This window comes from Haemorhous mexicanus, chromosome 1 (assembly GCF_027477595.1).
Source record: "Haemorhous mexicanus isolate bHaeMex1 chromosome 1, bHaeMex1.pri, whole genome shotgun sequence".
Lineage (NCBI taxonomy): Eukaryota > Metazoa > Chordata > Aves > Passeriformes > Fringillidae > Haemorhous > Haemorhous mexicanus.
In genome coordinates, this window is record NC_082341.1 from 71,287,549 (window position 1) to 71,314,681 (window position 27,133).

The following is a 27,133-nucleotide window of genomic DNA, read 5'->3' on the forward strand; positions in this document are numbered from 1 at the left end:
GGTCTGGAAAACTGAGGAACATGAAAGAATTACCTGTCAGAAGTTACACCAAAGGCTAAAGAAAAATACTTTAAGAGATAAAATCTCCAGCTTATTAAAAAAAATTGGGTTAGTACTTTGAAAAGAAAGAAAAATATATATTCAAACTAGGAAAGAAATGCACAGCCAGAGGCTGGAAGGGGGTGTGGATCTGCTAGAAATCCCACATGGATTTTGGGAAAGTGCAGCTTTCTCACTAGAACAAGGTAACAATGGACACTGCAGATTTTTTTCCAATGCACTCCTCCTCACAAACAAGAGTATTCAGCAGATGAGACCTTCGTAATAGTTTAATTTTAAATAGCCTTTTGTCTGGTAGAGCCGGCATCTTGATTGAGAGAAGTATTCCTGATGCTATTTCTAAGAGTTGGGCAGGTTTGAAGAGTGTACCATTTAAAGACCCCTAATTCCATTTATCATTCACTACAAAGTTACTACTTCAGACAAAAATGTCATAAATTCCACCATACTTAAGAACTAAAGTAAAGAAGACTGTGTGCTGGAAAACAGTATTTCAATAAAATAAACTAGCTGATGTGGCATAATAAATCACATTTTACAGTGCAATTTTAGCAACAGATAGCAATCTAATATCCTTAAAAGCCCCATGAAACTCAAATGCAACAGTAGGTATTCCGTAACTACAATGTATAAATCTGAAGCCTCAGGTTATTTACCAATCCTCAAAATCTAAACATCACTGGGGTTCAATCTATCAGGCTTTTATATTATCTACAGTTCTAATTGATGATCCAAAATAGAGGATTATGAAGCAGGATACAGTGTCCACTAACAACTCAGAGTATCAAACAGAATACTAGGAGCTGTACGTGTTTTTAAATCTTTCCCTGACCTGCAAACCATTAAACTTCCCTGGAATTCACAAAGACACACATAGAGAAAAGCACTAAAAAAGTGGATTAAAGGCATTTGGTACTCACTTGTCTATCTCAATACCAAGCGGATTAGCCGGACGTAAGGACAAGGGGGGAATCCCTTTGTTCCTGTCAGTGCGCATGTCATAATAGTTCATTTCATCCACCCAGACAGCAGACTGATCCAAGATACCTAGAAAAAACAAAGCACAGATCCTTAAAACAACAAGGGTAGTCCAGCACCATCAACTTCTAACATACTGAATTAATGTGAAAAATCCTATAAATATAAAATGCATGCCTAGGTAATATATTGAAAGATACATGGCAAAACAGCCTGGATGCAATTATGCTAAATTATTTTATTATAGCTGCTGAAAAGGTATTCATGGCTGGGCATCAAACATTATCCTTTTGCAGAGTGCACAGTTTCACGTACATTAGAAGCTTTTTCCTGACCACCAAGTATTAGTATTTTCATTCCTGCAAGTATTTTGGTTTCTGTCCAAACCTTGTTATTTGCTACTTTCAAAAGAGCAATTAACTGAAAGTCTTCTTATTTGCATATTTTAGGGAAGATTCCTTTTCTCTCCCATTTGCTATCCAAAAGGTAACTGAACTTTGGCCTCATGCCAAGATAAATGACTTCAAGGACACAGAACTGACTTTGCTTCCAGTGCCTTAGCACAGACAATGCATAAAGGTGAGGCACAATATGTCCTGGAATTTCAGCTGAAAATGGAGCCAGCCATACCCTTGGCCTTGCCCTCCTTTAACAAACCCATCAGATACAACACCAGAAATTACTTCATCCCCACACTTTCCCATATTCTCAAATATGAATTCTCCTCTCTCATCACCAAAAGCTCCACTCTATAACATTTGCACTTACACATTTCACCTTTCTATTATTAAGATATTAGTGCAGCTTGGGAGAAATCACACGCTATTTAACTGTCACTGAAGGGCTGAGAATAAAAGCCTAAAACAGTTCTTGTGGGAACTCTTGTGTTAGAAAAGATAACTATCCAGCTAATCAATGAGGGGTTCTGAGAGAAACATTTTCAATCCACTGGGTATTTAGACTGGATTCTAGGTTAAGCAGAGGTCCTAGACTGCTTGGCAAAATAATTTCAATGGTTAAGCATCTCATGACAAATACTTAAGACTTTGTCTTGCAGGATGGTTTGAATTACAAATAAGAAATGGCACTGAGGACTCAACTTTCTTTAAAGGGTTAACAGTCAGCTCAGGATTTAGGTGTAAAGCTCATGAGCTGGTCCAGACTTTGTATTTATCTACTACATTTAAGAGTAATTACTAGATCTGTTATTAAGTTTTCTAAAATTTCAGAAGTTTAGAGCTATTCCATAAAGAAAAATAAAGGGCTACTTTTCATTCATCGCTGAGGATTTTATCAGGATATTGAGAAAGGAATAATTTTACCTATACCCTGAGTTTCTATCTCTCTCTATATATATATCTATGGATATTTTACTGATATGCTCTGCATTTTTCTAAACAACTGAAAATTGTCCGGAGGTGGATCCATTTCAAACATACATTTTATACAAAGAGGCATTCAGTCATACATTTTCTTAGCAAAGAAAATAGATGTGGATTTGAACAAGAAATATACCTATTTTTTCAGGTTTAAGCAGTTTGAAGGAAACAGTTGAAGTTCCTTTGCCACCAGACTTTGTAGTAACAATAATGTCTCCCTTGTCATTTTTAGCCTGTCCAACTCGACACACAATTTTACTGGCAGACATCCATTCTGCAGTGAGGAGACAGTTGTGCCCACAGATTGTTAAACCTGGGAAAAAGAAAAAAAAAAGAAATATAATTCTGTTAATAGAAGTATCTTTTGAAATTCTGCAATGCAAATTCATTTATGATGCTAAACATGTTTTACATAAATATATAACCCTTCATCAGTCCCCTACAGCCAATTACAGTCAAGGAATCACAAATATGTTTTTCAGATGCTTGCTAGGTGACTTCAGGTCTTTTGTCCCAGTGACAATTCATGAGATACAAGCAGTGCAGTTTGAAACTTTTTTAATCTCTTCCACCACTTTTGGGCTACTGCAACTTTTACTTCACACAGAACAATAGATTTTCTGTCTGCAAGACACTGGAGAACTGCTGTTCAGTATTGCATTTCTGTGAAACTTCCCTTAAAAGCTGCACACAGCAAATTTTTCACAAGTTCAGTCTATTATGACGTTCACAGAATAAAAAGAAGACTCTCCGTAAAATATTTACAATGAACAAAGTTTCTTCAACCTTATTTGTTTAGCAGTACTTCAGTGGACACAGAAGGCTGTTTTGGCTGAAGTAGCATTAATTAACAAATATTCCATCCCAACCTCTTCTATAAAAAATCCACAATGCAAGATTGACTCTGATGAATAAACTGCCCTTGTTATATAAAAGAATAATCATGTAATGCTCATTTATCCCCTATTCTACACTTTCTCACAAGAAGGACAACAAACTATGAAATACAAGAAGGTCTTTTCTCATAGGAAGAGACTTACAAGCTTCAGTGCTCAAGAACACCTTTCATGACTTAGGAGTCAAAGTGCACCTTAATGTAATGTCCAAGGCTTCCTGAGATTTCATGTCAAATTGGTCTGATCAATCAAACCAATCATCAACCAATCACAACCAACTGATTGGTTCTGGTCAGATCAGGATTCTGGATGCTGGAATAGATGGATTATTTTCTCAGATCTAGAAGAACAATTTCCATATTTGTAGCTGGAGTTCTGCTGTCCTGGAAAACAGGCAAGATCCTAACAGCTCTAGTATCAATTTGGAGAAAAACTTCATTAGGTTCTTCTTGAATAACACCCTTAGCCAGAGACATTTTGCCTTATGTCCAAAAGAACAAGGCTGTACTAGTGTGTTGGCTGTACTGCAGAATAAATTAGTCAGGCATAGCAGTTCCTTCCCTGTTGGCTTGACTTTTGTTTTTAATTTCTAGAAAGCTCTGACCAATTTAGAAAATACTTAGAGACAGAAAAGGGTCAGCATATGTGGCTTAGTACCAAAGCTTCACACTTATTTTCTCCCACAATTTAAGTCTCTGACATGACACAGCAGAGAAATTTGGCAGTTTTCACGGCTGTCAGACATAAAAATGCATTACTCCCTGCCAAAAACTATCTGGAAAATGAAATCCCAAAATTAAAAAAATGCACTGAATCTTATTACAACTGAAATTAATTTTACTTGAGAAAGGACAGTAGCTTTGTTTCTTAAATATTCTTTCTGAGTAAAAGGGGGGATGGAATAGGATATACAGAGAGAAAGACATAAAAAAATATTTTGCTTATTTACTCATAAAATTTTAATCAGGTCAGGTTTTAGTTTCATGAAGGAAAGAAAAAACCCATATATTAGGATGTATATTACATATATGCAATAATATAACCTTATGTTATATTGCTATATTATTACATCTCTTACAGTTTTATGTTTGCATCTTCTCTAAAGGAAAAAAATTGTGATTTTTTTTTGAGAATTCCTTTTCCTTAGTGATAGGAACTAAGACTAACTGAAATACTTTGCCCAAACAATTTATAAAGTGTTTTCACCCTGTATTTTCTGAATTTATGGTTCAATTGAGCAATACTTTAAAATCCAGAACTAAGCTACAGTAATTGTATGAAGATCCTTGTATCAGTTATTGTCTACTCATCAGAGGTTCCAAAAGCTCTCAAGACATCAAGATACAAGGTCCAATACTTTTCAAATGGCAGGAAATGGCCTTTGCCTGTATCTTAAAAATGCAAAAGGAACTTAAGTCTCTATCAAGATTTTATATACCACATGAAACAATAATGGCACAACACAATTTCTAAAACAAATAAAAGCATGTTGGGGGAGAAGTTTTGACAGCACAGTTACCACATTTTTCTCCAGAAATAGGAAACTTCCCTTTAAGTAAAACTTAATTGGAATCCTTTGCATCTTATAAAGATCTCTGAGAACATCATTCTCAGCTTCTAGTTTTTATGTGCCTTTCTATAAATAGGTGTAAGTAACACTCTTACAGAGACTTTCCGATTTTGGTTAAGCTCATATACGGACAATTTTACAATGTCTAAAAATACAGCTACAAATGTCTTAAAAGACAATCTAAACCATGAAAACACATATTTTACAGGTACTTCCTGGATTTGACATTTTTTTACCATTAGCTATAGAGTTACAAATAAAAAGTTCATTTTGTTTCAAAGATACAAAGAGATTACTAGAAGGCTCTCTCTTAAATGAAACCAAAAGAATGTTCTTCTATTATGTGATACTGTGTTTATATACAGAAAAAAGTTTCTTGCTTTTGATTTTACACTAATGCACCTCAAACTTTTTAAACTTTATAAAGACCTCACTCAAACTTGCTTAACTCTCATGCCTACAAAGCCTTACTTTTCCAAGCATTTCCATTCAAGTAACAGGGAATATTTACATGACTAATTTAATCATTAAAAGAAATCTTTGGCTATCTGGGGCCTTGGTCACTTCCTGGAGAAAGCTGACAACTGAGCTAAGGAGAAAATAAGGCAATGCATTATTTATTTTTACCTCAAAGCATAAAATTATTAGCAGCTGTGTGTTACAAATATTACTACGAAAGAAATATAAGAAGTATCAGCAGCTGGTCAGCTGTAATACTGAGGTACAGCTCAAGACATGTCTTCCTTCCAAGAACATAGCACTGATCATTTCTAAGAGGATCATACCGATGAACTAATGAGGCTATTGAAGTACATCAGCCACACAAATACACAGAAATATACTCACCCCTAACATCATCAGTTATTTGAAGACTTCTCAATATGAATTTTATAGTGTACCGCAACCTCACCTAGCAGCTCGGGAAAACACTATTTCTCCTTTTGAGAGACAGCAAACTGAAGAGGAGTGGAAAACTGTAGTAGCTTATGCTTGGCCATAAAGCTCATTGTGGTGGCCATGAATGGAATTTGTGAACTTTGGTTTACAGCCATGAAGTGAAATATTTTTTCTAGAAAAGCCAAACAAAATTCCAATGGCCTTCAGAGGAGTCATGATTCCACAACAAATTAGACAAATTGTCTCTAACGTGACTACTGAAGTACACATATGCATAACTTACAAAAAAAAAAAAAAAAAAGGGAAATTCCAGTAGTTATAGTTAATTTGGATTTCCAGGAGCCTATACTGAGTCTTTCTTGAAAGGCTTAAGAAAATGATGCAGCTATAGGATACTACCCTCTAATGGATAAATAGCTCAACCACACAGAAACAGGGTTACAGTACATGATGTGATTTGACTGAGGAAAGTTTCCACATGGTATATGCCAAGATCACTTGTGTTCAGGACACTTATATGTGACAAGATAAAGAGGTTATAAAGTTTGCTGATGATTTTCTTTTATTGAGAGCGTGAAGACCATAAATCCCAGAAAAATGCAAGCCAGAACTTATTAGACTGAGCGATGCACTATAACGGCTGAAATTCACTGAACAAAGACAAGATGCACGCATGCAAAACCTTAAATTCATAGATGGCACACTCAAACTGACTACTAATCCTCATGCATTTAATCATGGAACTATAGTAGGCAGAACAACAAAAACATTAGTTTGATTCTCAGTAGGACTTACACAGAAAACAGAACTCTATGACTGAAACACAAAACAAAAGTGAAAGTACAGTGTTATGCCACAGGGCATTCACATCCTGAACAGTGTGCATAACCAAGATGTGTCACCCACAATTGGTAATGAAAGTAAAAGAGATTCACTGAAGAGCAAGAAGAAAGGCCAAGGATACATGCAGAAAAATTAAATAAGCTAAGACATTTCAGCCTGAAAAGGAAGCAGCAAAGCAGTAATGAACAAGGTCTGTGACCAGGAGGAAAAGATCTTGTCCCTCCTTCAGCATAGGAGCTACGACGATTCTAATGAAATTACCATGTTAAAAATCAAAACAGTAATGAAAAGGGTTCTTCACATATTGTGTAGCTAAATCACTGAACCTGCTTTATCATAACTGCTACAGATATACAAACTAACTTTAATTCAAGGCATAGCAATGTCCTGGTTTAGGGCAAATCTGGGAGAGAAAATCCCCAGTCACTTTCTGAATACAATGAAAACACTTCTGACATGAAAATTTCAAAGAGGAAATTCTCACTTCCTGAGAAAGTAACAAAGGAGCATCTCATTACATCTACCCTCTTCTAGTACACTGCAAAAAGCATTTCATGTTCAGCACAGGATGCTGGGTCAGATTAAAGGTTCATCTAAAAAGGTAGAGTCAGTCTGGTTGGTTACACATCAGGTAGCGTCTCTGAATTTATGGATTCAAGTACATATTAGTGTAAAGGGCATTCTTCATTACATTCAACACAGATTCTATCATGCAAAAAATTTATCTCTAATCATATCCAAAATGTTACCTTCTGCCATACCAAAAGGGTGATTTTTCAACTTACCTAGAAGATCTGTAGGTCCAGTACCCAAATTTTCTCCTCTAATTGTCACTTTTGTCCATGCAATGCCTTCATTGGGAGAGATACCGGTTACAAGTGGGGGCTGCCGTGCTCGAGACATGATGACTATTCACCAATATGAGCTGTTTTTATCTGTTCATCGAGAAATAAGAAATTAAAACCCCATTAATTATATAAAAATTATTAAAATAATTTCAACCCGTTCTTCTAAAATGGTAGAGAAATACAAATGTAAATATGGAGCACCACTCAAAGTCTTTTTTAACAGTCATAAAACAATAAAGAAAAATTATACCTTCTTTGCACTTTTAAAAAAGTTAAATATAGCTTTTTGAAAGAAAAAGTATATTCAGAAAAATATTAAACCTTCTGAATGCTTAATGAAGATGTATACACAGACTTCAAATTACTTACGTCAGAATTCAAAGAGTCTATTACCACTTCTATTTGAAAATTATTATTGTATTCATTAGAAAGTTCAGAACTGATAATCTAAAATAAGTAATAGACTTATTAGTTGTCCAAATATGATTACATATTTGGACAACTTCTCCATCTCCATTAGAAAGTTCAGAACTGATAATCTAAAATAAGTAATAGACTTATTAGTTGTCCAAATATGATTACATATTTGGACAACTTCTCCATCAAAATAAGACCTACAGACATAGACAGTCCCATGTGAGGAAGCACTTGGCACTTATTTCTATAAAGCATCAATGCTAACATGCACTGAGAAAATTAGAACATGACTTGCAAATACTACACTAGCAGAGATCATCAACAAAACAAACAACACCCCAACATATCCACAAAAATATACATAAAATTATTGAAGAACCATTTCCAGAAGAGTGTTCCTTTGCACCTTAAATTTAGTCAACTCAGACCAGTTTAATTAGCTCTGTCACTAATGAGCTCTGTAGCTCAAACAAATATGGTACCAATGTATGGTCTACATTTAGTTTACTACGCAACTGATCACAAATGTCTATTTTTTATTAGCAGTTTCCTTTGTGTAGCACTGCAGCTATAAACACCTATAAGAAACTGAGTATATATATATGATCAGTATAATCTGAATTACAACTCTTATTAAATACCATCACCATTCCAAAACATCAGTTACACACACAACAGTTTAGTGTAAACAATTTTGGAAGTTCAAGTTGGTAAAAAATATGTGGAATATAAGTCAAGCTTCATAAGGCTCCTCTTAGCTACTGGTTTTTTTAACCAAAATGTATTTTCTACTTTTATTTGCAAATGTCAAGTCCATGAAACCCAGAAACTCTCTAAATCATCTCTAACAATAAATAGCAGCAAAACTGCAGTTTCCAAGTACCTGCAGTTAAGACATACTATAATTAAGACACACTTGTTTCAGCTGCTTCTGCATATGCAAAATACTTTCATTGTACCAAGATACCCCATGCTTCTACACAGCCCCCCCACATTTTTCACTGGTAGTATCTAGATCTGACACAAGAATCAAAGAAGCTCCCACCAGCTGATTTCATTCTTCACATTCCAAAGTTGGAACACACACTGAAAATTAAGATGGAAATAGACAAGGCAGGAACTGGAAGGAAGATCTCATGCTAAAAGTAATCAAATACTACCCTACAGGATCTCCTGTCTCTGCCTGTCCATACCATAGATGCATAGCAGGTCACCTATAACAAAACTTTGAATTCTGATCCAACTTTGGAGCCCACAGCCACATGTGAAGTCAGTGTGAAATGCATCCTGAATAAATGGAATACTGCACAATGTTCTGAAATACTGAGGTCCTGAACCATCTCAATTCTATAAATATGTCTGTTTTCAAACGTCTGTTTCTCAGTTTTACATATTTAAAATAGGAATGCCATCACTCATTTCAAAAGCTACTTTTGAAAACAAATTCATTGACATAGAAAAGGCATATAGATACCCTGAACACAACAGAAGTATTAATATCTTCAGAGAGCTTTTCACACTGAACAGTGTGCAATTAATAAGAGATTCAAATTCATGTTGAACAAGCAAGAACATATTAAGTTGCAGTATGTGAGCCATGTCCAGTGTACGAAGGAAGGCTAGTAAGGGCCCATGATAACACACACAATGCATACCTAGTTTGGCTTTGTATCTTTCTGTGGCAAACCTCATAATACTTCTTGACATTAAAAATTACATAATGTGTTTAATAAATCATTGGTTTCTCTGGTTTTTTGCAAACAACCAACTTATAAAAAAGGAATTAAGTTATAGAGGTGCTCTTAATAGTCTTACATGTAAACTATCAGAACATTTTACATGAACCCAACATGAGGCTGGAGAAGCAAGTAGTCAAGTAGGTAGTAGTAGATGCATGCTATAAGGGAAGAACAGCACTGAAGAAAAGAACTGTATCACCAGATTACAAAGAAATCAGCTGACAGTCATCTCCAGCTATGGAAGAGAAGGCTGTACTCTGTTCTAGTGGCCTGCTCCTATTTCTTTCACTGAACCAGCTTCTCCTCCTCCTCCTCTCTCGCACAGAGATAGTTCCTGCTTCACCCCAAAACTGAGGCCAGGTCCTCATATTGCATACAAACTGTTTCTGCCCCTATCCTGTCGCTTGTCCCTCTGACTTTTTACCCATAAGTTCAAGCAGGGAGGGAGAAGGATGTTACTATTTTATCCTCCTTTCAAATCCAGACATCTTGGTAATTCCTCTTACCTCACATGGCCTACTCCAAGTCTTCCTGTCTAGACACATCATCTGCAGAACTATTGATCCACTAACTCACCACAGGTGAAAAAGACAGACCTCGTCTATAGTCAACATCCCTAATCTTTGAGTCATAAGGCTTGCCCAGATTTCCTCTCATCTGTGCTGCATTCAAAACACCACCACACCACTTCCCAACAAAACAGTGGGCAGCACAATAAAAATATGATCCTAGAGAAAAATAAGGTCCCTAATTTTACCAAGAAGGAGGAGAATAAGCTGGAGGCTTCCTCACAATCTCATCTATGTAGTCTTTGCAGCTTTCCTCACAGATCCTCAGCAGAGCTCAAGGACGGTGTTAGGTCCTTCCATGCACACAACCACCTTCTGCAGGAAGCAACATGTATCTAGATACCAGTTAATCAATATAAAACACTTCCTTTATTTTGGAGCCATTTTTTGTAAATATTTATGTGGAATATTAATCAGTAACACTGACGTAAAAAAGCCATCTTCAGGAACATCAGGTAATACGGAGAGGAAAAATCCTTGAGAAAAACAAGTAAAATAGAAGCTACAGTGGTATTATTTGTGTGGTATTGTTTGGTTCACCCCCTCCCAAATGTTATAGTTCCTTTGCATTGCAGCTATTGTTGCTTTCAAAATACCCAAGCACACAGGTAATTGGCTTGTCTCAATACCAAAACTCAAAAGTAATATTACAACATCTTTTTCTGGATTTCAGAAATCAGCACTAGATCCCCCTTCATGATGAGCTAAATAAATGTAATAAAAACGCTGAGCCTCCTGAGATCTAGTATTTCTTCTAAAGTATTTCCATACTTACTGCAGAATTGCTTTAAAATACCTCACTGGAATGAGAATACCACAGTAAATCTCAACGCATTTCAAAGCACTACAACACTGAGATGCTCTATGATTATTATTTTTAAACAGCAATTGCTTTGATTTATTTCAAAGAGTGGAACTATTTGTAATATGCCATTATTATAAATATCAAGCAAATGCTTGGGAGCCTTCAATTAATTTATAATATTTCCTCTCCTTCTTAGGACAGATGTCCATAGCTAACATGACTGAGGTGCTTACTGGGAAGCCTAGCCACCATAATGCTGTGGCAAGTTCCTAAATTTCTTAAAAAATATTTAAGGCAAATCTGACAAAAAATTACTTTTTTATTTCACAAAACATGACAACCACCTAATTCCAAGCTTTTGTTGCAATTCTGTATGCTTCCCTAAAGATAAAATCTACTCTTTACAAAATATGTATTACACATAAAATAGTATTTTTATTAAAACAGCTCTCTTCCTGAAAGACTGATTCTCAGGCAGACAAGGAGAGTGCAGAAAGACAGTTTCTATACAAGATCTTTCTTCTCAGGAGCCAGGCTCACTGAAGAGGTTTCAACAAGACTGTTTTTTACAATAGACAATCTTCTACATTAGCAGAGTGCTCTTTCTCTCTTTATTTTTCTCCACCCTTTTTTTTAACCTAATTTCCTCACAGTATCTCCCTTACAATTTAATGTGGATATCTGATTGACTGCTCCCACGATCTTGCCCATACTATTCTATTATTCTCTCATAATTCTTGTTATAAAAGCACAAGGAGGTAGAAAACCTCTGCAAAGACCACCTACTACAAAGTCCTCTTGAAAAATGCCTTTCATAAACAACGTCTTTGTCTTTGCACCAGTTTCTCAAATAAACTGTCCTCTCACAAAGGTTTGGTTAAAAAAAAATCCAGGCAATTCTGAGCATTAAAATCTTGCTAAAGAGAGGACATCTTCCATCTTTATCCTAAGAAAACCCAGTTTAAAATAAATAATGAAGCAATGAAATATGCCCCAGCATAAGGGAAATCACAAGTCTATTTGGTTTTGGTTTTTTTTTTTAGTTTTTTAAGCCTTTGGTTTTATGTTGTTATGAAATGAGAGTTCTTATATAGGTTTCCTCATTCAACTTTCAATGGCAAACACAGAAGGAACCAAAAATAAAATGCCAAGAGCTACTATACCTGTTCTGTAAAGCAAACTACTTTCTACATTTTATTACACTCTGCAAGTACCACCAAAATAAGAAATACATGTACAACCAAAGTTCAGGATTGAGGGATATTAAATTGGCTGGTAATTTCAAATCCCAAAGGGAAACTACAAACATCTTGAAGGCATGGAACTTTGGAAGATGACAATATGCTGCCACCTTATTAATTTCACAAGTGGGAAAAATTAGCAGTTGAAGTATTTAACACAGAGTTTCTGACTTCTAAAACAAAATAGCAAGATGGTTCCAGTGACTCAAAATTCAGTTTAAATAAAGTTTTCAGTGATACTTTGTCAGAGACACTGAACTTAAAAGATTCTTTTGGAGGAAGGCAGACTCAAGGTCAATGCAAATTTCATGGTCATCTAGCAAATGCAATCAAAGCTGTCAAGAAGGTAGGGAAGAAAAACCCAATTTGTCATAATTGAGAAAGTCTAAATTACTAGAAAGTGTTTAAACCTTCAGGTATCAAGTATTTATTTGTCCTTAATCATATATATGTGATAGAATACAATTTAAAAAATGGTGAGGCAGGAACAGCAAAGCATCACCCATGTGCAAATCACAGTATGCTTCAGATGTTGTTTACTTCAAACAAAAACAAAAAACCACAAGAAAACCAACCTGAAAACAATAAGTGAGTTACACTAACATCACATCATTAAATAATTCTCAAATGAAAAGATTTATGACATGCCTTTTTAAACAAGCAATAAATACTCAGATTCCAGAATGTAGGTGATGGCCTTTTAACCTTAAACTACACAAACTTGTGCTTCTAGTACATAAATCTAATAATTTGTTTTCACTAGAAAACCCAGAGAGTCTCCTGAGTACTACACACTATGACAAAGTCAGTGAAGGGACATGGCAAATGACCCCAAGAAGAACGACAAAGCAAAATGTTTCCTGGATGTTTGTACTCAAAACCATTACAAAATGATGAAAAACACTACTACAACCTTTTCTGTGCTTTATCTTCCCAACAATATAAATTCAGACAGACAATCTACATAAACCAAGAATTAAAAGCATCCAAAAAGCAGCACTGTGAAAATAACTGACATTTATTAACCCCTCTGGAGATCTTCAGTGCCCTAGAATTGCCACAGCCTTCAACACTGCATTAATAATATAAAGTCCATTCCTGCAAGCCTGCCAGAAAAGACTGGGAAGTGAATAAGCTAAACAATGCTGAAATTCCAAGTGATATTAAGAATCTATGCATGTTTATTTAAATAATAAAAGAAGACTTGTCAATTTAAACAAGAAGTGCTCACGAATCTTACATTTAGGGGGAAAGAAACTCTTCATAACACCACTAAGCTACTTATAATGAAAAGATGAACAAACATAAAAAAGTGGGTAATTTCACTGTCACACAGAGAAAACAAAGCCTCATTTGTATTGCCCTGTCATATCCGGCGTGTTGATTCAAGCCAATATTAACACTGACAAACATGTTAACCTACAACATTACGTGCCAAAAATCAGTTCCAATTTGGGAAGATGTGCAAGTTTTGTGACAGAGAGGGTCACAAAAAAGAAAACTTGCAGTATTAAATGACATATGATACTCTCTGCTTTTTCAAAAGGCTCCTGAATATTCCAATCAGCCACAAAGGGTACACTAGACCTTTTAGTTTTAGGGTGGACAAGGACCTAGTGCAGCAGTTTTGCTTTCACCACAACCATCTCCACAGATTCCCTTCAGTATCTCAGAGGTCCCGCTTGCCTTAACCCAGCAAGGTACATCTTCATGGCCATGTATCTTGACGGAATGAAAGCAAAATAATCACAGCACTCAGCGATGCCATTAACATTTCTCAGTCACAAGGGATTAAAAGGCTTGGACCCGGGGCAGATGCTGGGAGAGCCCTCGGCAGAGCAGTTCACCGCCCGCCGCAGCCTGGGCTGCAGCTGCGAGGGATTGACACCGCTGACGGTGGAACCCGGCTCGGGAGAAACTCCGGGCACAGTTCCGGCATCCGAAATAAATTAAAGTAAACAGTGTTGCTCTCTCTCATCCACCCTGTTAGCAGCCTCTCGGTTGAGCTGGAGACCACACACCCAGACCACACAGCACCAGCTGAACTCACTCGCACGCAACATCTAGAGGCTGTCACTCTGCTGAGGTATGAGGAGGGGAGAGGGGGCCGGAGTGCGAGTGTGTGTGTGTGTGTGTGTGTGTGTGTGTGTGTGTGTGTGTGTGTTTAGAAAAGCTGCTTGCTCTCTCCTCCTATCATTACAGCTGGTTATGTTTTGTGTGGTTGGGAAGGAGGGAAAGAAGGAAGGGATAAGAAAAAAGACCTATAAAGCTCACTAAGAAAACATACTGGCCTTGGCCTTTTGTAGCAATGATCGGTACTCCTCCTGTACTAGTTTAGCAGCTGATGAAGGGCTAACAAAGCATCCATTTAACATCAATTAACCCTCTATCTATCATATGTCAAAGACAAAAAAAATCTAGACTAGTATAAATCCACTTCCTTGTACATTTTAAATTACAGCATCCTGTCAGTTACAATGTGAAAATACCTATATATATTGATCTATTTTTACATTGGGAGTTCTGAGATGCTATTTATTTGGAGAGGGGAGAGATATTCCCCACAAAGATCAACCACACAGATGACATTATGACATCAAAACGCTGAATTTTCTCCAAAAACATTCCATTGTAAAATGAAGTTTTGTTCGTTAGCATTGTGTACTATAAACAACCTGAAGGAAGTTAATGAGCCAACATATAACACTGAGCTTGTAACTCATCAGCAGCAAGAAGTAAAAATAGCAAAACACTAAAAATAGATTAAAACCAACAATAGACTATAATACAGATGAACAGAGACTTTTAAAAAGGGGGGGAGTTCTTTGCTTCTTTTAGCTCAGAAATCATTTGATCTGCCAATTATGTCACCTGTTCAAACAGAGAAAGCGGAATAAAATGTTTGAGGACTCATAAAATCTATTTCACTGAGTTGACTTTAAAAAAATATTTCCTTCCCCCTGCTCTGCTACCATGAACACACATACCTCCCCCATCAAGCTCACCAGCACACAAATTTAATTTCATACATACACATCTGGACAGCCCAGAACCACAGTCACATTTTCACCTCAGTTCAAAATCTTTTTACTTAAGTGTCAATGACAATCTCCAAGTACCACTACTAAACAAAACCATCAAAACTGCAATAATCCAAATGTCAGTAACAGCCTTATGAACCTGGATGAATATATCTGTGATAGTGAAAACCTTCAGAAAAAAAAAAAAAAAAAAAAAATTCACCTTACCAAATACATTTTGGTACATACAAATACATACAAAGTTCTGTAACTTCACACTGAAAATAATTTATTCCCCCAATTCATTAATTGGGTCAATATGCTGGTTTATACCAGTTCTTGAATGAACAGTTTTGCTGATGTATTCAATGTAACAGTACCTATTCATTACCAAGACTCAAGTCAAACCAATTTAAGTGTTCTGAATATCTATTTGGTCATACCGGCTTGCCTAGAAAAGGTCAATAGCATAGAAGAAAATATAATTAAAGAAAGTTTGAACACAGATGTTTTTCCCCAAAATTTCCGCTACTTTCCTTATAAATTACATTGCAACTCCCCAGAAATTAATTCATCTACTTGTTAAAAGCTTCCGTATTTACTATGTGACACATCACTATAATCTAGCAACATTGTAAAGTCCTAAACCTCTACATATAAACATATATATAAAAAAGTCAACTCAGCTTTATACAAAACCATATCACAGATGGCCATAAATCTCCCATTAATTTCTAAATTCTCACAAAGCACATCTTCCTACATCTGCTTCCCCCTCCAACATTCCGCAATGTTTGCTTCATCCAGAAGTCATTATCCGACTCTCTTCCAGTTAAGCCATTCATCCCTCTTTTGTTCCAAAGTTATGATTAATTTTTTGTACATCATTTAATTAATAGGAAAATGGTAAAAAATTTTAATATCTCATTATCCTTCGATCTTATGTTATTCACAGGCAGAAATTTGAAAACAATACGTCAAGCTTCAAAATTTTTCAAATATGTTTATGCAAATGCATTCAGAAAGATCCAGAAGTTCAGAAAAATAAACTAAATGAATCCCAAAGGGATGAATTTTTTTTCTAGAAAAAAGAAACAAGACACCACAGATTTTTTTTTCTAAGCCCTGTAACTATATACAATATTCTTTATAAAAACACTATATAACCACTGTAATTACACAGTTCACATGGTTGAAGTTTTAACTTGGATGCCTCTATGTAAGACTGCAACACTTACACTTACCGTGTGACTACTTTAGCAGTTCCTTTTGTTTCAAAAGTATTTAAAAGATAAGACATACACTTGTGTTACTGAGATTCTAGTACTTTTTGCGTTCTCTCCCCAACACCTCTTTCGGGCCTTTGCTCAGGGATGTACTCAAGCCACACGCTAGAGCATTTTTCTCAATTCACACGGTCCAACACACTATCAAGTACTTCCCTGACAGACTGTGTGCACAGGTGTTTTTCTAACAAAAGCCTCTCTTTGCCTTATAAGTCTTCATTCCCACTCTTCCGCCTAAAATCCCATCTCCCATACGGAGCAATCACACAGAGTAGTGAGGTTGTCTTGTGAGAACGACAATCTCCTCAGCCTTCTCCACTAAGGAAACATGCAAAGAACCCATCTGCTATATACATAGCTTCTTAATTTTTGGCCAAAAATCCAATGGGTAGTTTTCCAGCAAGAGCCAAGGTATACCTGTTAAAACCACTGTGAGATTTGAAATGTCAAAGACTCAGAGAATTTCCAAACAGAAAACTGAAAGTAATTGCTTTTTTAATTGAGACATTTCACGAGTATCTCAAAAAAATTAGTTTAGTTTGTCCTCAACGCAAAAGTGGCTATTTAAAAAGGAACATTTACTTAGAATAGTCTTAATCTTTACCTAATGCAGGCTTTTTGATGAACTTCCAGACATGGGGTACATCGCTTCTGGGTTATCAATAGCGTCAAAGGGAAAAATAATACAAGTCTAAATATACCTAAAAATCCTTGATTTATACTGTAATCTGATCCACAGACACTTTTACACTGCCAGAGACCCCACTGGTTTCTGCACAATATAGGCTAAGCACTAAGTCTTTGAGAATAAAACAGAAAATCTGGGAATCTGCAGTTCTGTTAAGATCAAGGGAAAATCAGACCCCTTAAGGACTTGGTGTCTCAGAAACTTTGTTTTCCTTAAAAACAAAGCAAGCAAATTAGAAAGGAAACGTGGGCTTTCACACTCATCACCAGACGTAATCACAGTATTTTCTAATGAAAATGCTGAACATTCTTTCTGCAGATTAGTAACGTCAGTAGCCAAGAAAAGGCTACACAGACCAAGTTCTTTTTGGAGAAAAATCACTAAATACTTCCAAAATAATATAAAAAGTACAATTACAAAGAATTTCTCCAGAGGAGTGAAGTGTATGACCTGGTATAGTTCTAATTTGTAAATACGTATCTTAGCTTTCCCTATGCAAAGCCCGTAACGGCAATCACATGATAAATAATTATTTGCAAGCATTTCTGTCATAACTTGGTTTCTAGGGAAGTTGCTTCAGGGGGGTTTGGAGGGGTTCTTTTTTGCTTCAGGATATCACAAAAATTATTTTTTTGTCCCTGCTGCCCTTCCCTTCTCATTACAACTTTTGACACTGGGAGAATAATCCACATGCTTTTGAACAGAAATACTGATTGAAATTCCCTAAAATAATTTTCAGGGTAAAGCACAAAATTTTTTATCAGCCAGATTTTTGAACTCACACTTTGTGAGCTGTAAACACAGACCTTGGCTTTCATGTTCACACAAAAGATGAAAAATAAATCTGACGTGACTGCGCTGTGCATGTGCTGTCTCATCATCCCTCATCCTCCAAGCACCTTTACAAACAAGATTCCCTCCATTACCAAACACCATATTTCTCCCCTGGGAAAAGTAATTTGAAAGACAATGTTGCACAGCCCAGATTTACAGAATGTAGGTGGTCCAAGACAGAAGGTCAAAGTTAAGCTGAAGAGCTAACATCTGACTTCTGCTAAAAGATACTAATTCAGCTGTTTTTGGATTTTGAACATTCAGCTGGCTTCAAGTATAGCAGTAGGTTCCACTCTGTCTGAAAAACTCACATAGAAACTAAATTCACTGAAAAATCTACATTTCTCTCAGTGCTATTTTCCAGTCCCTGACCGTAAAATGAAGTACTTCTGACTTCTCCTGCAGAAGGTTTTCTTTGCCTGTTTGTATAAATAAATAGTGACCTACAGGCATTCAAAATACATGCAGGTAGTGTCTGTATGTGCTTCACAGGCTTTTGTCCTGGTGTACAAAACTCTAACTGTATTATTTCATCGATATTTTCCATAGTTGTCAGAATCTATGTTTTAAGAACACCTTTTCTACTGTCTTCTGTCACCATCCTATCAAGATAAATACTTTTTTCTTTTCATTCTTTGTTGTTTTTTTTCTTTTTAAGTGAAGTCGGAAAGCCGAAAAGCGCAGAATAAACAGAATTAAAATAACTCAAAACTGATGTTTCATTTCAAGTACGGTGATTAGGGCTTACCGAATTTACAGCTAAACATATCACTTCATTGAAAGAAACTGATTAAGTATGGTTCAACACAACATATCTGAAAGTTTTAATTAATAAGTGAGGTCAGTGGCCTCTGCCTTTCTAGTCAACCTAGTTATTTTGCTTTAGTCCACCTTCTCTGGGAAGAGCAGCATAATAAAGAATGGACTACATCAGTGGATACAGTTTCATTCTAATAGGACCTCAGGAAAACAATTGGTGATTTCAGATTTTAATGTCTTTACTGTTCAGTTTTGCCTCAAATGCTCTCAACAGCTAGCATAAAACCCTTGCTCACTCTCACAAGAAATCCTACAATTTTAGATTTCTTTTACTGTTCATGACTTAGAACTTCACTTTTTTAAAATTAATTTGGAATTTCATTAACCTTGACTTCTACTTAGCTCTAAAATACTAAGAAGCAATTAGAGCATTAAAAACAACCCCAAACCATCAAGTCTGTAAAAACATTTTCATTTATTGAATGAAGACCAGAAAAATACAAGACAACTTTATCCTTTTTTATTTTTTAAAGCCAGCATAAGTTTGATGGATAACAATCTTTTAATTAAATTGCTCCACCTCTGACACATTCTAAAATATGTTTTCCACAAAGAAAACCACCCTTACCATTACAACTTAAAATAATTTTCACTGAGATAAGTCCAACCAGTATAATGAAAATAACTGCATCTGTTTTAAATGATGTTGCAGACAACAGAAATTCCATCTAAATAAAAACACTGCTGTCCAAGGAGTGGGCATAAACCACAAGAACTGTAAACTAAGCTATCCATAGGAAAGAAATCAACAACAAGACATGCCTCTTGCTGCTTATTGCTGGGTCAGTGCAAGCTGGGATAAGATACAATAAAAATAGGGAAGTAAGAATTATAGAGCATTCCTTCTTCAGGTGAGCAAAACGTAAAGGAAGAAAAGGGACCTGTTTTTCTAAGCCACAGATTTGTTTAATTTACAGTCCTTTAACTGATCTGACAACTTTATCATAAGCAAAATCAAATCACCAAAAGCAAAAACAAACAAACAAAAAAAAAGCTTACAGCAATGAAACACAGAGAAATCACTAACAGAGAAAGGAGGCTGTTTACTTGTTATAGGAATGATCAGAAAACCTGGAAAAACTGAAGTGAGATTATGATTTTAACTACATTTTAAACAATGAATATTTGGATTTAGGTTTAATCTCATGTTCTGTCAGAGCTAGGATGGCTTAATATTCCAGTGGCTTTTGACTCAGAGCTTTTGAGTCTATGGCTAGAAGCTGTTAACCCACAACAAGTGAGGAAATTGCAGGAGGAAGACTATTTAAAAAACCAGTAAAACTAGACAGAATGGGAAACTCTTCTGGAAACAAGATCATCCCAAATTTCAGACGTCGATGCCTTGCTAAGAGAACATTTTCAGGTTCCTAATTAGGATTTTTAAGAGGCAAGGAGGAAAGATGTTTGGTCATGCAGCTCATGGACATTCCTGGACTGCAAGGCAGTCCAAATGAGGCAGAAATGTAGCACTGGGTAGGAAGTTTAAGAAAAAAAAAAAAAAATCCAAGTCTCAGAGAAGTGTAATATTTCCAGAGAGATATGGATGAAAGCAACCATCTCTCAACCAGCATGTTGTTTCAATTCCTCCCACATTCCGTACCCTGTTATTTTCCTATTGCACTTGCCTAGGTACTCAGTCATTATGAGGAGCTGTGTCTGAAACTTGATGGCACAACTAAATGCGAAGACAAAAAAGAAGAAAAGAAAACTAAAACAAAAAATAAAATCAGTCCTGCAAATAACCAGCTTTTCAGCAAGTCCTACAAGTAACCAGCTTTGACTCACCTCTCTACCCTGCTTATTTCCTCCATCCCCCACCCAGCACACCCACACTTCACTGAACCGAACGACCCCATCATTTCACACGGGTCGGACTGGATGATGTCGGAAGTCTTTGCCAACCTATTTGACTCTGGGGCTTCGCACAGCTCTGGCCCAGCCCGCGCAGCCCGGCGGGCACCGGCGCTCCCCCAGGCCGCTGTCAGACATGTGAGACACAGGCAAAGGCCACGGAGCCGCTGCTGCCGGGCCCTGGCTCGCAGGGACGGCGCCACCAGCGCTGGGAAGGGCTGCCCGGCCCGGGCCCGACCTCGCCCGACCTGGGAGCGTCACCCAGCAGGACACCGTGTGTCCCCGGGGGAAGCCGATGGTGGCAGGAATCCCCCGCCCTGCCGGCAGCGCCCGGCGTCCTGGCGGGGGGCTGCCGAGGAGGAAGAGCCGCTGCAGCCGGGAAGTCACCGGGGGGGAGACGGCCGCAGCCCAGCGACGCCCCCTGCGCCCCGAGAGCCATCGCCGACAGCTCCGTCCCCACGGGGCCGGGGCGGGGACGCGACGCTCGACCCCGCCCGGTGAGCGGAAGGCGGGGGGGAGGCCGAAGGGAGGGGGACGGCCTCCGCCCCGGGGAGGCGGACGGGGGGGAAGGGAAGGGGCCGGAGCAGCCCCGCAGCGCCCGAGGGGGCCGGGGCGGGGGCCGGGGCCGGTCACTCACCGCCCGCCGCCGCTCGCATCCGGCACCTGCGGCCGCACCACTCCCGGCAGCGCCCCGCGCCCGCCGCCGCCAGGCGCCGCCAGCCGAGCACATCGAGCGAGCGCCGAGCCACCGATGCGGGCGGGAGGGGCAGCCGCGTCCCGAGCCGCGCCCCTTCGGGAGCCACGCCCCCACAGAGAGACCCCGCCCCTCAGGGGACCCCGCCCCTTGCCCGCCTCCCTGCCTCCCTCCCGACGCTAAGGGGGGACCTGAAGGCCTTCGGGGAGTTGGTTCTGCCGTAGGTGAAGAGCAAAAGAAAAAATACAAACTTAATTATCACAGTCTTGACTACGGCAAGGAAAACAATGACAGGGCCCGAGGGAGCGGCCTGAAGTCGTGCCAGGGGAGGTTTAGGTTGGGTATCAGGGAAAGGTTCTTCACCCAGAGGGTGTTTGGGCGCTGGAGCAGGATCCCCAGGGACGTGGGCACAGCACCAAGCCTGGCAGAGCTCAGGAAGCGTTTGGACAATGCTCTCAGGCACATGGTGAGAGTCTGGGGACGGTCCTGTGCAGGGCCAGGGGTTGGACTCGGTGATCCTTGTGGGTCCCTTCCAGCTCAGCCGATTCTGTGAACCGCAGTAATAAATGATAATAGAACTGCTCCCAGGCACTGTCCCTACAGGCAGAAACTCACCCAGCAGTAGTGTTGGGACTCCAGCCTGAGGTGCGAGGGAGGCTGCCCAGGGAGGCTGTGGAGTCCCCCTCTCTGGAGACATTCCAAACCTAACTGGGCATGTTCCCGTGTCACCTGCTCCAGGTGACCTTGCCTTGGCAGGGAGGTTGGACCGGACAGTCTCCAGAGGTCCCTTCCAACCCCAGCCATTCGGTGATTCTGCGAGGGGAGGTGCAGAAGGACGGATGAGAGGCAAAAGCCCAGGCACAAATCCTCAAGCAGTGCTGTCAGCCTCAGGTGACATAAATCCATCCTCCTTTCGTGATAATCCAGTAAAAATGTTTCTTTCCAAACCCATTGGCTGCCTGGGGGGATTCTAAATACAAGGTCTTTTCCTTATGGAAAGAATCAGGAGATCTCCTTTTACATTTTTTGCTGGTATTGTTCGATATTTGGTTGCAAAAACCAAATTCAGACAAAATCTTACTGGGAAGGAGAGGAAAAGGAATGAGACAAAAAAACAAAAAAAAAAACAAAAAACCAAAACAAAAAAAACCCAAAAAAGAAGAGTCCATTCCTCAGTTATGTCAACCTAGCCCAAAGCAGGACTTAATGGGAAAGCAAATTATTAACGGGAAAGCAAATTACCTTGCATAAAAGCTTAAAGCACCATAAAAAGCATTATGGCCAAACCCCACAAATTTCCTAAACTTTTTTTTTGTAGGTTAAAGCTGCTCAGGTTAAATTAGTAGACTGGAATATGTCATACCATGAATAAGCAATACTATTCTGACTCTTCCCTCTGCTCTGTAAAACATTACACAGTAAATCTTTCTGGGGAAAAAAAAAAGCAGATGATACCCATCTTTTCTATAATTGTTTCAAAAGTTGTAACTAGTAACTGCAGTTTTCTGCTGAGATCCAATTCATAAAATGAGCTCCTTGGTTCTCCAAGAAAAGTAAAGTTGGCATCAGATTAAAAAAAAAAGTGCAACCATTTGCCACCCATTTCCAAATTATATTTTTCCTCCATGACAGCTTGTTTGAATTTTCTCATTGAACGCCTGTCATCAGCTGTGCCAAAGAAAACTGCTCCTTGAGAGGTTGGTGGGTTCGGAAGGCCCTACCCAGTGCACCTGGGTCCCAGCCCAGTGCCCTCTGAGAGGGGAGACCTGTGCCCAAAAAGCCCATTGACTTTTCTGGGAGTCCATAAAGGGAACTGTGTACCCAGAAGGTTTTGTAATGAGCAACCATGAGTTTAGATTTGGTTCCAGTGACAAATTTCAGTGCCAAACTGCAGTTTGGTTGCGGATTTGATTGAATGTTCACCTCTGTTGTAAAAGACCCTAAATAGGTGAATTATTAAGAGGGAACCTGAACTTGAAAAGAGTCAACCTCCCCAGTGTTAACCTCCCAAGTGAGGACAAGCTGACAGATGTTTTTCTTGTGGAAATGCCACCTAGCCTTTAGAGATTTTAAGCTGCTGTTTCTAAAAGGCTGCTCTGCAGTATTTTTATGCACACAATTCCTTGAGAATTTGTCAGAACAGCACAACCAGGCTAATCTTCTGCAAGAACAGAATCTTCTGCAAGAACAGAAGCCTTATAAAAGGCATGTGTACTTTCTTCACTGGCATCCACACAGGCAAATCCTCCTATTTCAACAAGCAACATCCAGGAATCTTACGATCTACAGGGCCCTGGATAATACTGTCAACGCAGAACTTCCTGTGTGGTGCACTTTGTTGAATCTGCTGTGGGTGGTTTCCCCAGCTGATGTTTAGTGACCATCACCTACCCCTTCAGTGACTCCAGAACAAAGCTGACAGTGACTGACTGCAGATGTGACCCTCTGGAGAGAAGAAATACCACCCTGCATATCTCTTTGGAACAAAAAGAAGAAAACTAGTGTGGTTAAAAAATATATATATATATATAAACTTATGATGTATATACCATAATATATAGTATAAATTTGCTGTCATATATAATGCTGCTAATATAAATATATTACTCTATGGAACTCCAGATGCTGTTAAAGAGATTAATCTATGCAGTTAAAACTGAGGAAAGAAGTGACAATTTGTAATGTAATGACCTGGTAAATAGTAAGTGTTATACCTCATAAAGGTCACAAGAGTAATTGCTCATTCATGCCTTTTTCTAATCCATTTATGCAGATTTGACAGTGATCTGTAAACATTACATCTCTCTACAAAGTTGGGTAAACAGATTTGAAAGCCAGAGAGATTATTATGATCATCTTGTCTAACCTGAATATTGAAAGCTGTAGAATTTCCTCCAGGCATTCCCACACCGAGGTCTTTCTGTAGCTGTTTTTAAAAAAGGCATCTTCATTTTATTTCAAAGAATAAAATTTGTTATTTATTTATTTTTGAGAAATGGCAAATCCATCATTGTACTTTTGAAGATTTCTCTGGTTATGCTAACATGTACCACACTACCTTAATGTGTAAAAAAAACCTGATAGAAATATAAATGTTGTTTGAAAAGGTAAATTCATCTAGCTGCAGCATCTGTCCATTGCAAGCCTGCTTCTTGTTAACAGAAATATCTTCCTTTTGAAGATGTTTGTGAAATACAGCAAATTTACTCCTTCATTTTCTCTTGACAAACTGTGATTAACTTTGATTCGGCACTGTATAAGTGCCTTTCCAGAACTGTTTTCTGAATGCCTTCAAGCTTTGAGCTATTGCCTAAATTATTTTTTGACATGTGGACTTCCAAAACAGACCTTCTCCTGCTCCTGTTTAAATTTGTGAGGTGAATATTATAACCAGGGAAGTCTGAGGAACAGAGAAATGCTAAGAAGCATAAGGATGAAAATGACCTTAAGAAATCACCCTTTCCAGTTATTTTCCATGTCCCAAGACAGGATCAACTACTCTTTTGTTGTAACATAGCTGTTTTTTCAATCTTGTTCTTAGAGCCTTCCCAGTATGGTTCTTTTGCCGTCTCCTCAGGCAATTTTTCCTAGTGTTTCTCTACCCTTATCACTAGAGGTCTTTTTTTCTAATGTATGCTCTAAATATGTCCTTTACTGCACTTTCAGTCCATTAGTGAAAGGTCTGTCTTTGCTGGCCTGGAGAACAGACTCTTTGCTTCCTCTCTATAGCAGTCTTTTCCAATTTAAAGGCCCTGTAATCTTCTTTGCTTCAATTTTCCAAACAGTCACATTAATATCCTGATATATAATGTTGTCTGACTGGTAATCAAGCTTGAACTCCCCTGCACTCTTCTGCAGACACTAAATGTCATTCTGGAAACACAATTCCCCAAGCCAAGCATGATTCAGGTGAAAAACTTGAAAAAACGAAAACAACAAAACACTAAAATTTAGGCTGTACCATGGGGTAGCAGAGCAAAATAATTACTTTGCCTATTTTGCAAGCTGTTTTCCTGTTTCTATCCCATTTGTATGGCATTTTCGTTTTTACAACAGTGCAACAGTGGTGACTCGTGCTTAGCCTGTGATTCACTCTACATTTTTTCCAGGCAACTGTAATCCTGTTTACTTTTCCCCATCCTGTATCTGGGGAACTGATGATGCTATGTCTATTGCACCTATTGAATACCATCTTTTGTGTTTTTCTTAAAAGAATCCCTCATAACCAGTTTGAAAAATTGTCTCTGAATTCTAATTCTGTTCTCTAACACTCTTTTATCTGCTCTCTTCTTCATGTCCTCTTCAAATATATCAAGCTTAGTCTCTACTCCGTTCTTTGAGTGTTTTATAAAGAGTATCAGATACAGGATAGATCCTTGAGAAACCTCTTTCAATAAATCTCTGCCTTTGATAATGGCCCCATTTTGCTAACTCTTCCTCAGAAATGGTCCTGCCTATTCTGACACCCCGAGGTTTTCAATTTGGACCATATTGTCTTTGCTTATTCACAAGAAACATTGTCTTAAGCTTTACTAAAATGAAGATATATGACTTTTCAATACTTCTTTTCTTTGTGTAGCACCTCTTACCTTATTTTAAAAGGAGGTCTTAATGGTTTAATAGGATTTGTTCTTGACAAATCCATGGTCACCATTATTTGTCCATCTTGTAATGCATACAGATAATTCAAATGCTTCATTATTGCCACAAACTGAACCTATCTGATTTATAACTCACCAACTCCTCCTATTTTCCTGTGTGTACATAACCTATAGCCTACTTGAAATTAAGAGGGCTGTTTCCATGACCATGTCATGTCTTCTGAACTGGAGATCAGTAACCCGCCAAAGCCATGGCAGTAGAACCAGGAGCAGAGCCAAGAAGGCAAACACATCCTAGACTTCTCTAACAAATCTATAATCACTGCACAACCTTTCTTCACCTCACTGGTTCCATTTCCCTTTATTTTCTTGAACCATCAATGTAACATCCCTGTGGATGTTGGTTTCTAGAAGTTCCCATAGATTTTATAAAAAATTCATATAGATATTTCAATTTCCAAGCAGATTTCCTGCATTATATTCTGCTCCCAAGACAGCTGCTTTCTGTTTCCTCCTAAACTGAAAATCACCTGGATCTGTGTTGTCAAACCAGCATCCAGGAACTGATTTACTTAAATCTTATGGCTCTATTTCTTTTTTTAATACATAGGTACAGAAATAAATTTTTTGACCATGGCAGCATTTGGCTATTATCCGCGAGCTTAAGCCAGAAACTTTCATTATGAAGTTAAATATATTTATCTTCGCTGAAAGGCGAGAGAGAAAGAAACAACTTACTGATCAGTGTTTTCTCCCAGATGATTTCTGGTATGCTTCAAGAGAAACAACGTATAAATTAATGCACACAATATTTTGAGTTTTCTTCCAGAACACGCACAATCACTTTTTCCACATCAAACAAAAAATATAGTCTTTGCACTTTCAACCATTTCCAACAGTACACAAAATTCTCTCACTCTTTTACTTTCTTGGCTAACACCACCATAATTCTTCCCTTTCAAGACTCATCCAAGGAATCTGTGCACTACTGACCCAGAGGCATTGTTTCTCTAAACAGCACCAATGAAACAAATTACTAAATTACTTTGTGGAGCTAAAAATACTGAATGCTGTACACCACAGCTCTGTCAAGGGTGT

At 38.1% G+C, this 27,133-nt stretch overlaps 2 protein-coding genes across 2 annotated transcripts in view; one reads left to right on the top strand and one right to left on the bottom strand.

Annotated features, from left to right (window-relative positions):
* Positions 1 to 21,514, bottom strand: part of EXOC2 (exocyst complex component 2) — a 126,192-nt gene extending 104,678 nt beyond the window's left edge. Inside the window, exons 1-4 of the mRNA XM_059853528.1 lie at positions 21,378 to 21,514; positions 7,409 to 7,558; positions 2,554 to 2,730; positions 981 to 1,107 (exon numbers count right to left, since the gene is read on the bottom strand). Coding sequence (XP_059709511.1) covers positions 981 to 1,107; positions 2,554 to 2,730; positions 7,409 to 7,526 — 422 coding nt within the window. The 5' untranslated portion in view covers positions 7,527 to 7,558; positions 21,378 to 21,514. The remainder of the gene's footprint in view (positions 1 to 980; positions 1,108 to 2,553; positions 2,731 to 7,408; positions 7,559 to 21,377) is intronic.
* On the top strand, positions 14,203 to 21,339 carry LOC132330824 (ataxin-2-like). Its single transcript, XM_059853539.1, has 2 exons — positions 14,203 to 14,328; positions 20,519 to 21,339. The coding sequence occupies exon 2, from the start codon at positions 20,768 to 20,770 to the stop codon at positions 21,239 to 21,241; it is 474 nt and encodes a 157-aa protein (XP_059709522.1). The 5' UTR covers positions 14,203 to 14,328; positions 20,519 to 20,767; the 3' UTR covers positions 21,242 to 21,339.
* Positions 21,515 to 27,133: the final 5,619 nt, after the last annotated feature.

Coding starts and splice junctions, on each gene's coding strand:
- LOC132330824 (XM_059853539.1), top strand. CDS start 20,768: ATGATGTCGGAAGTCTTTGCCAACCTATTTGACTCTGGGGCTTCGCAC.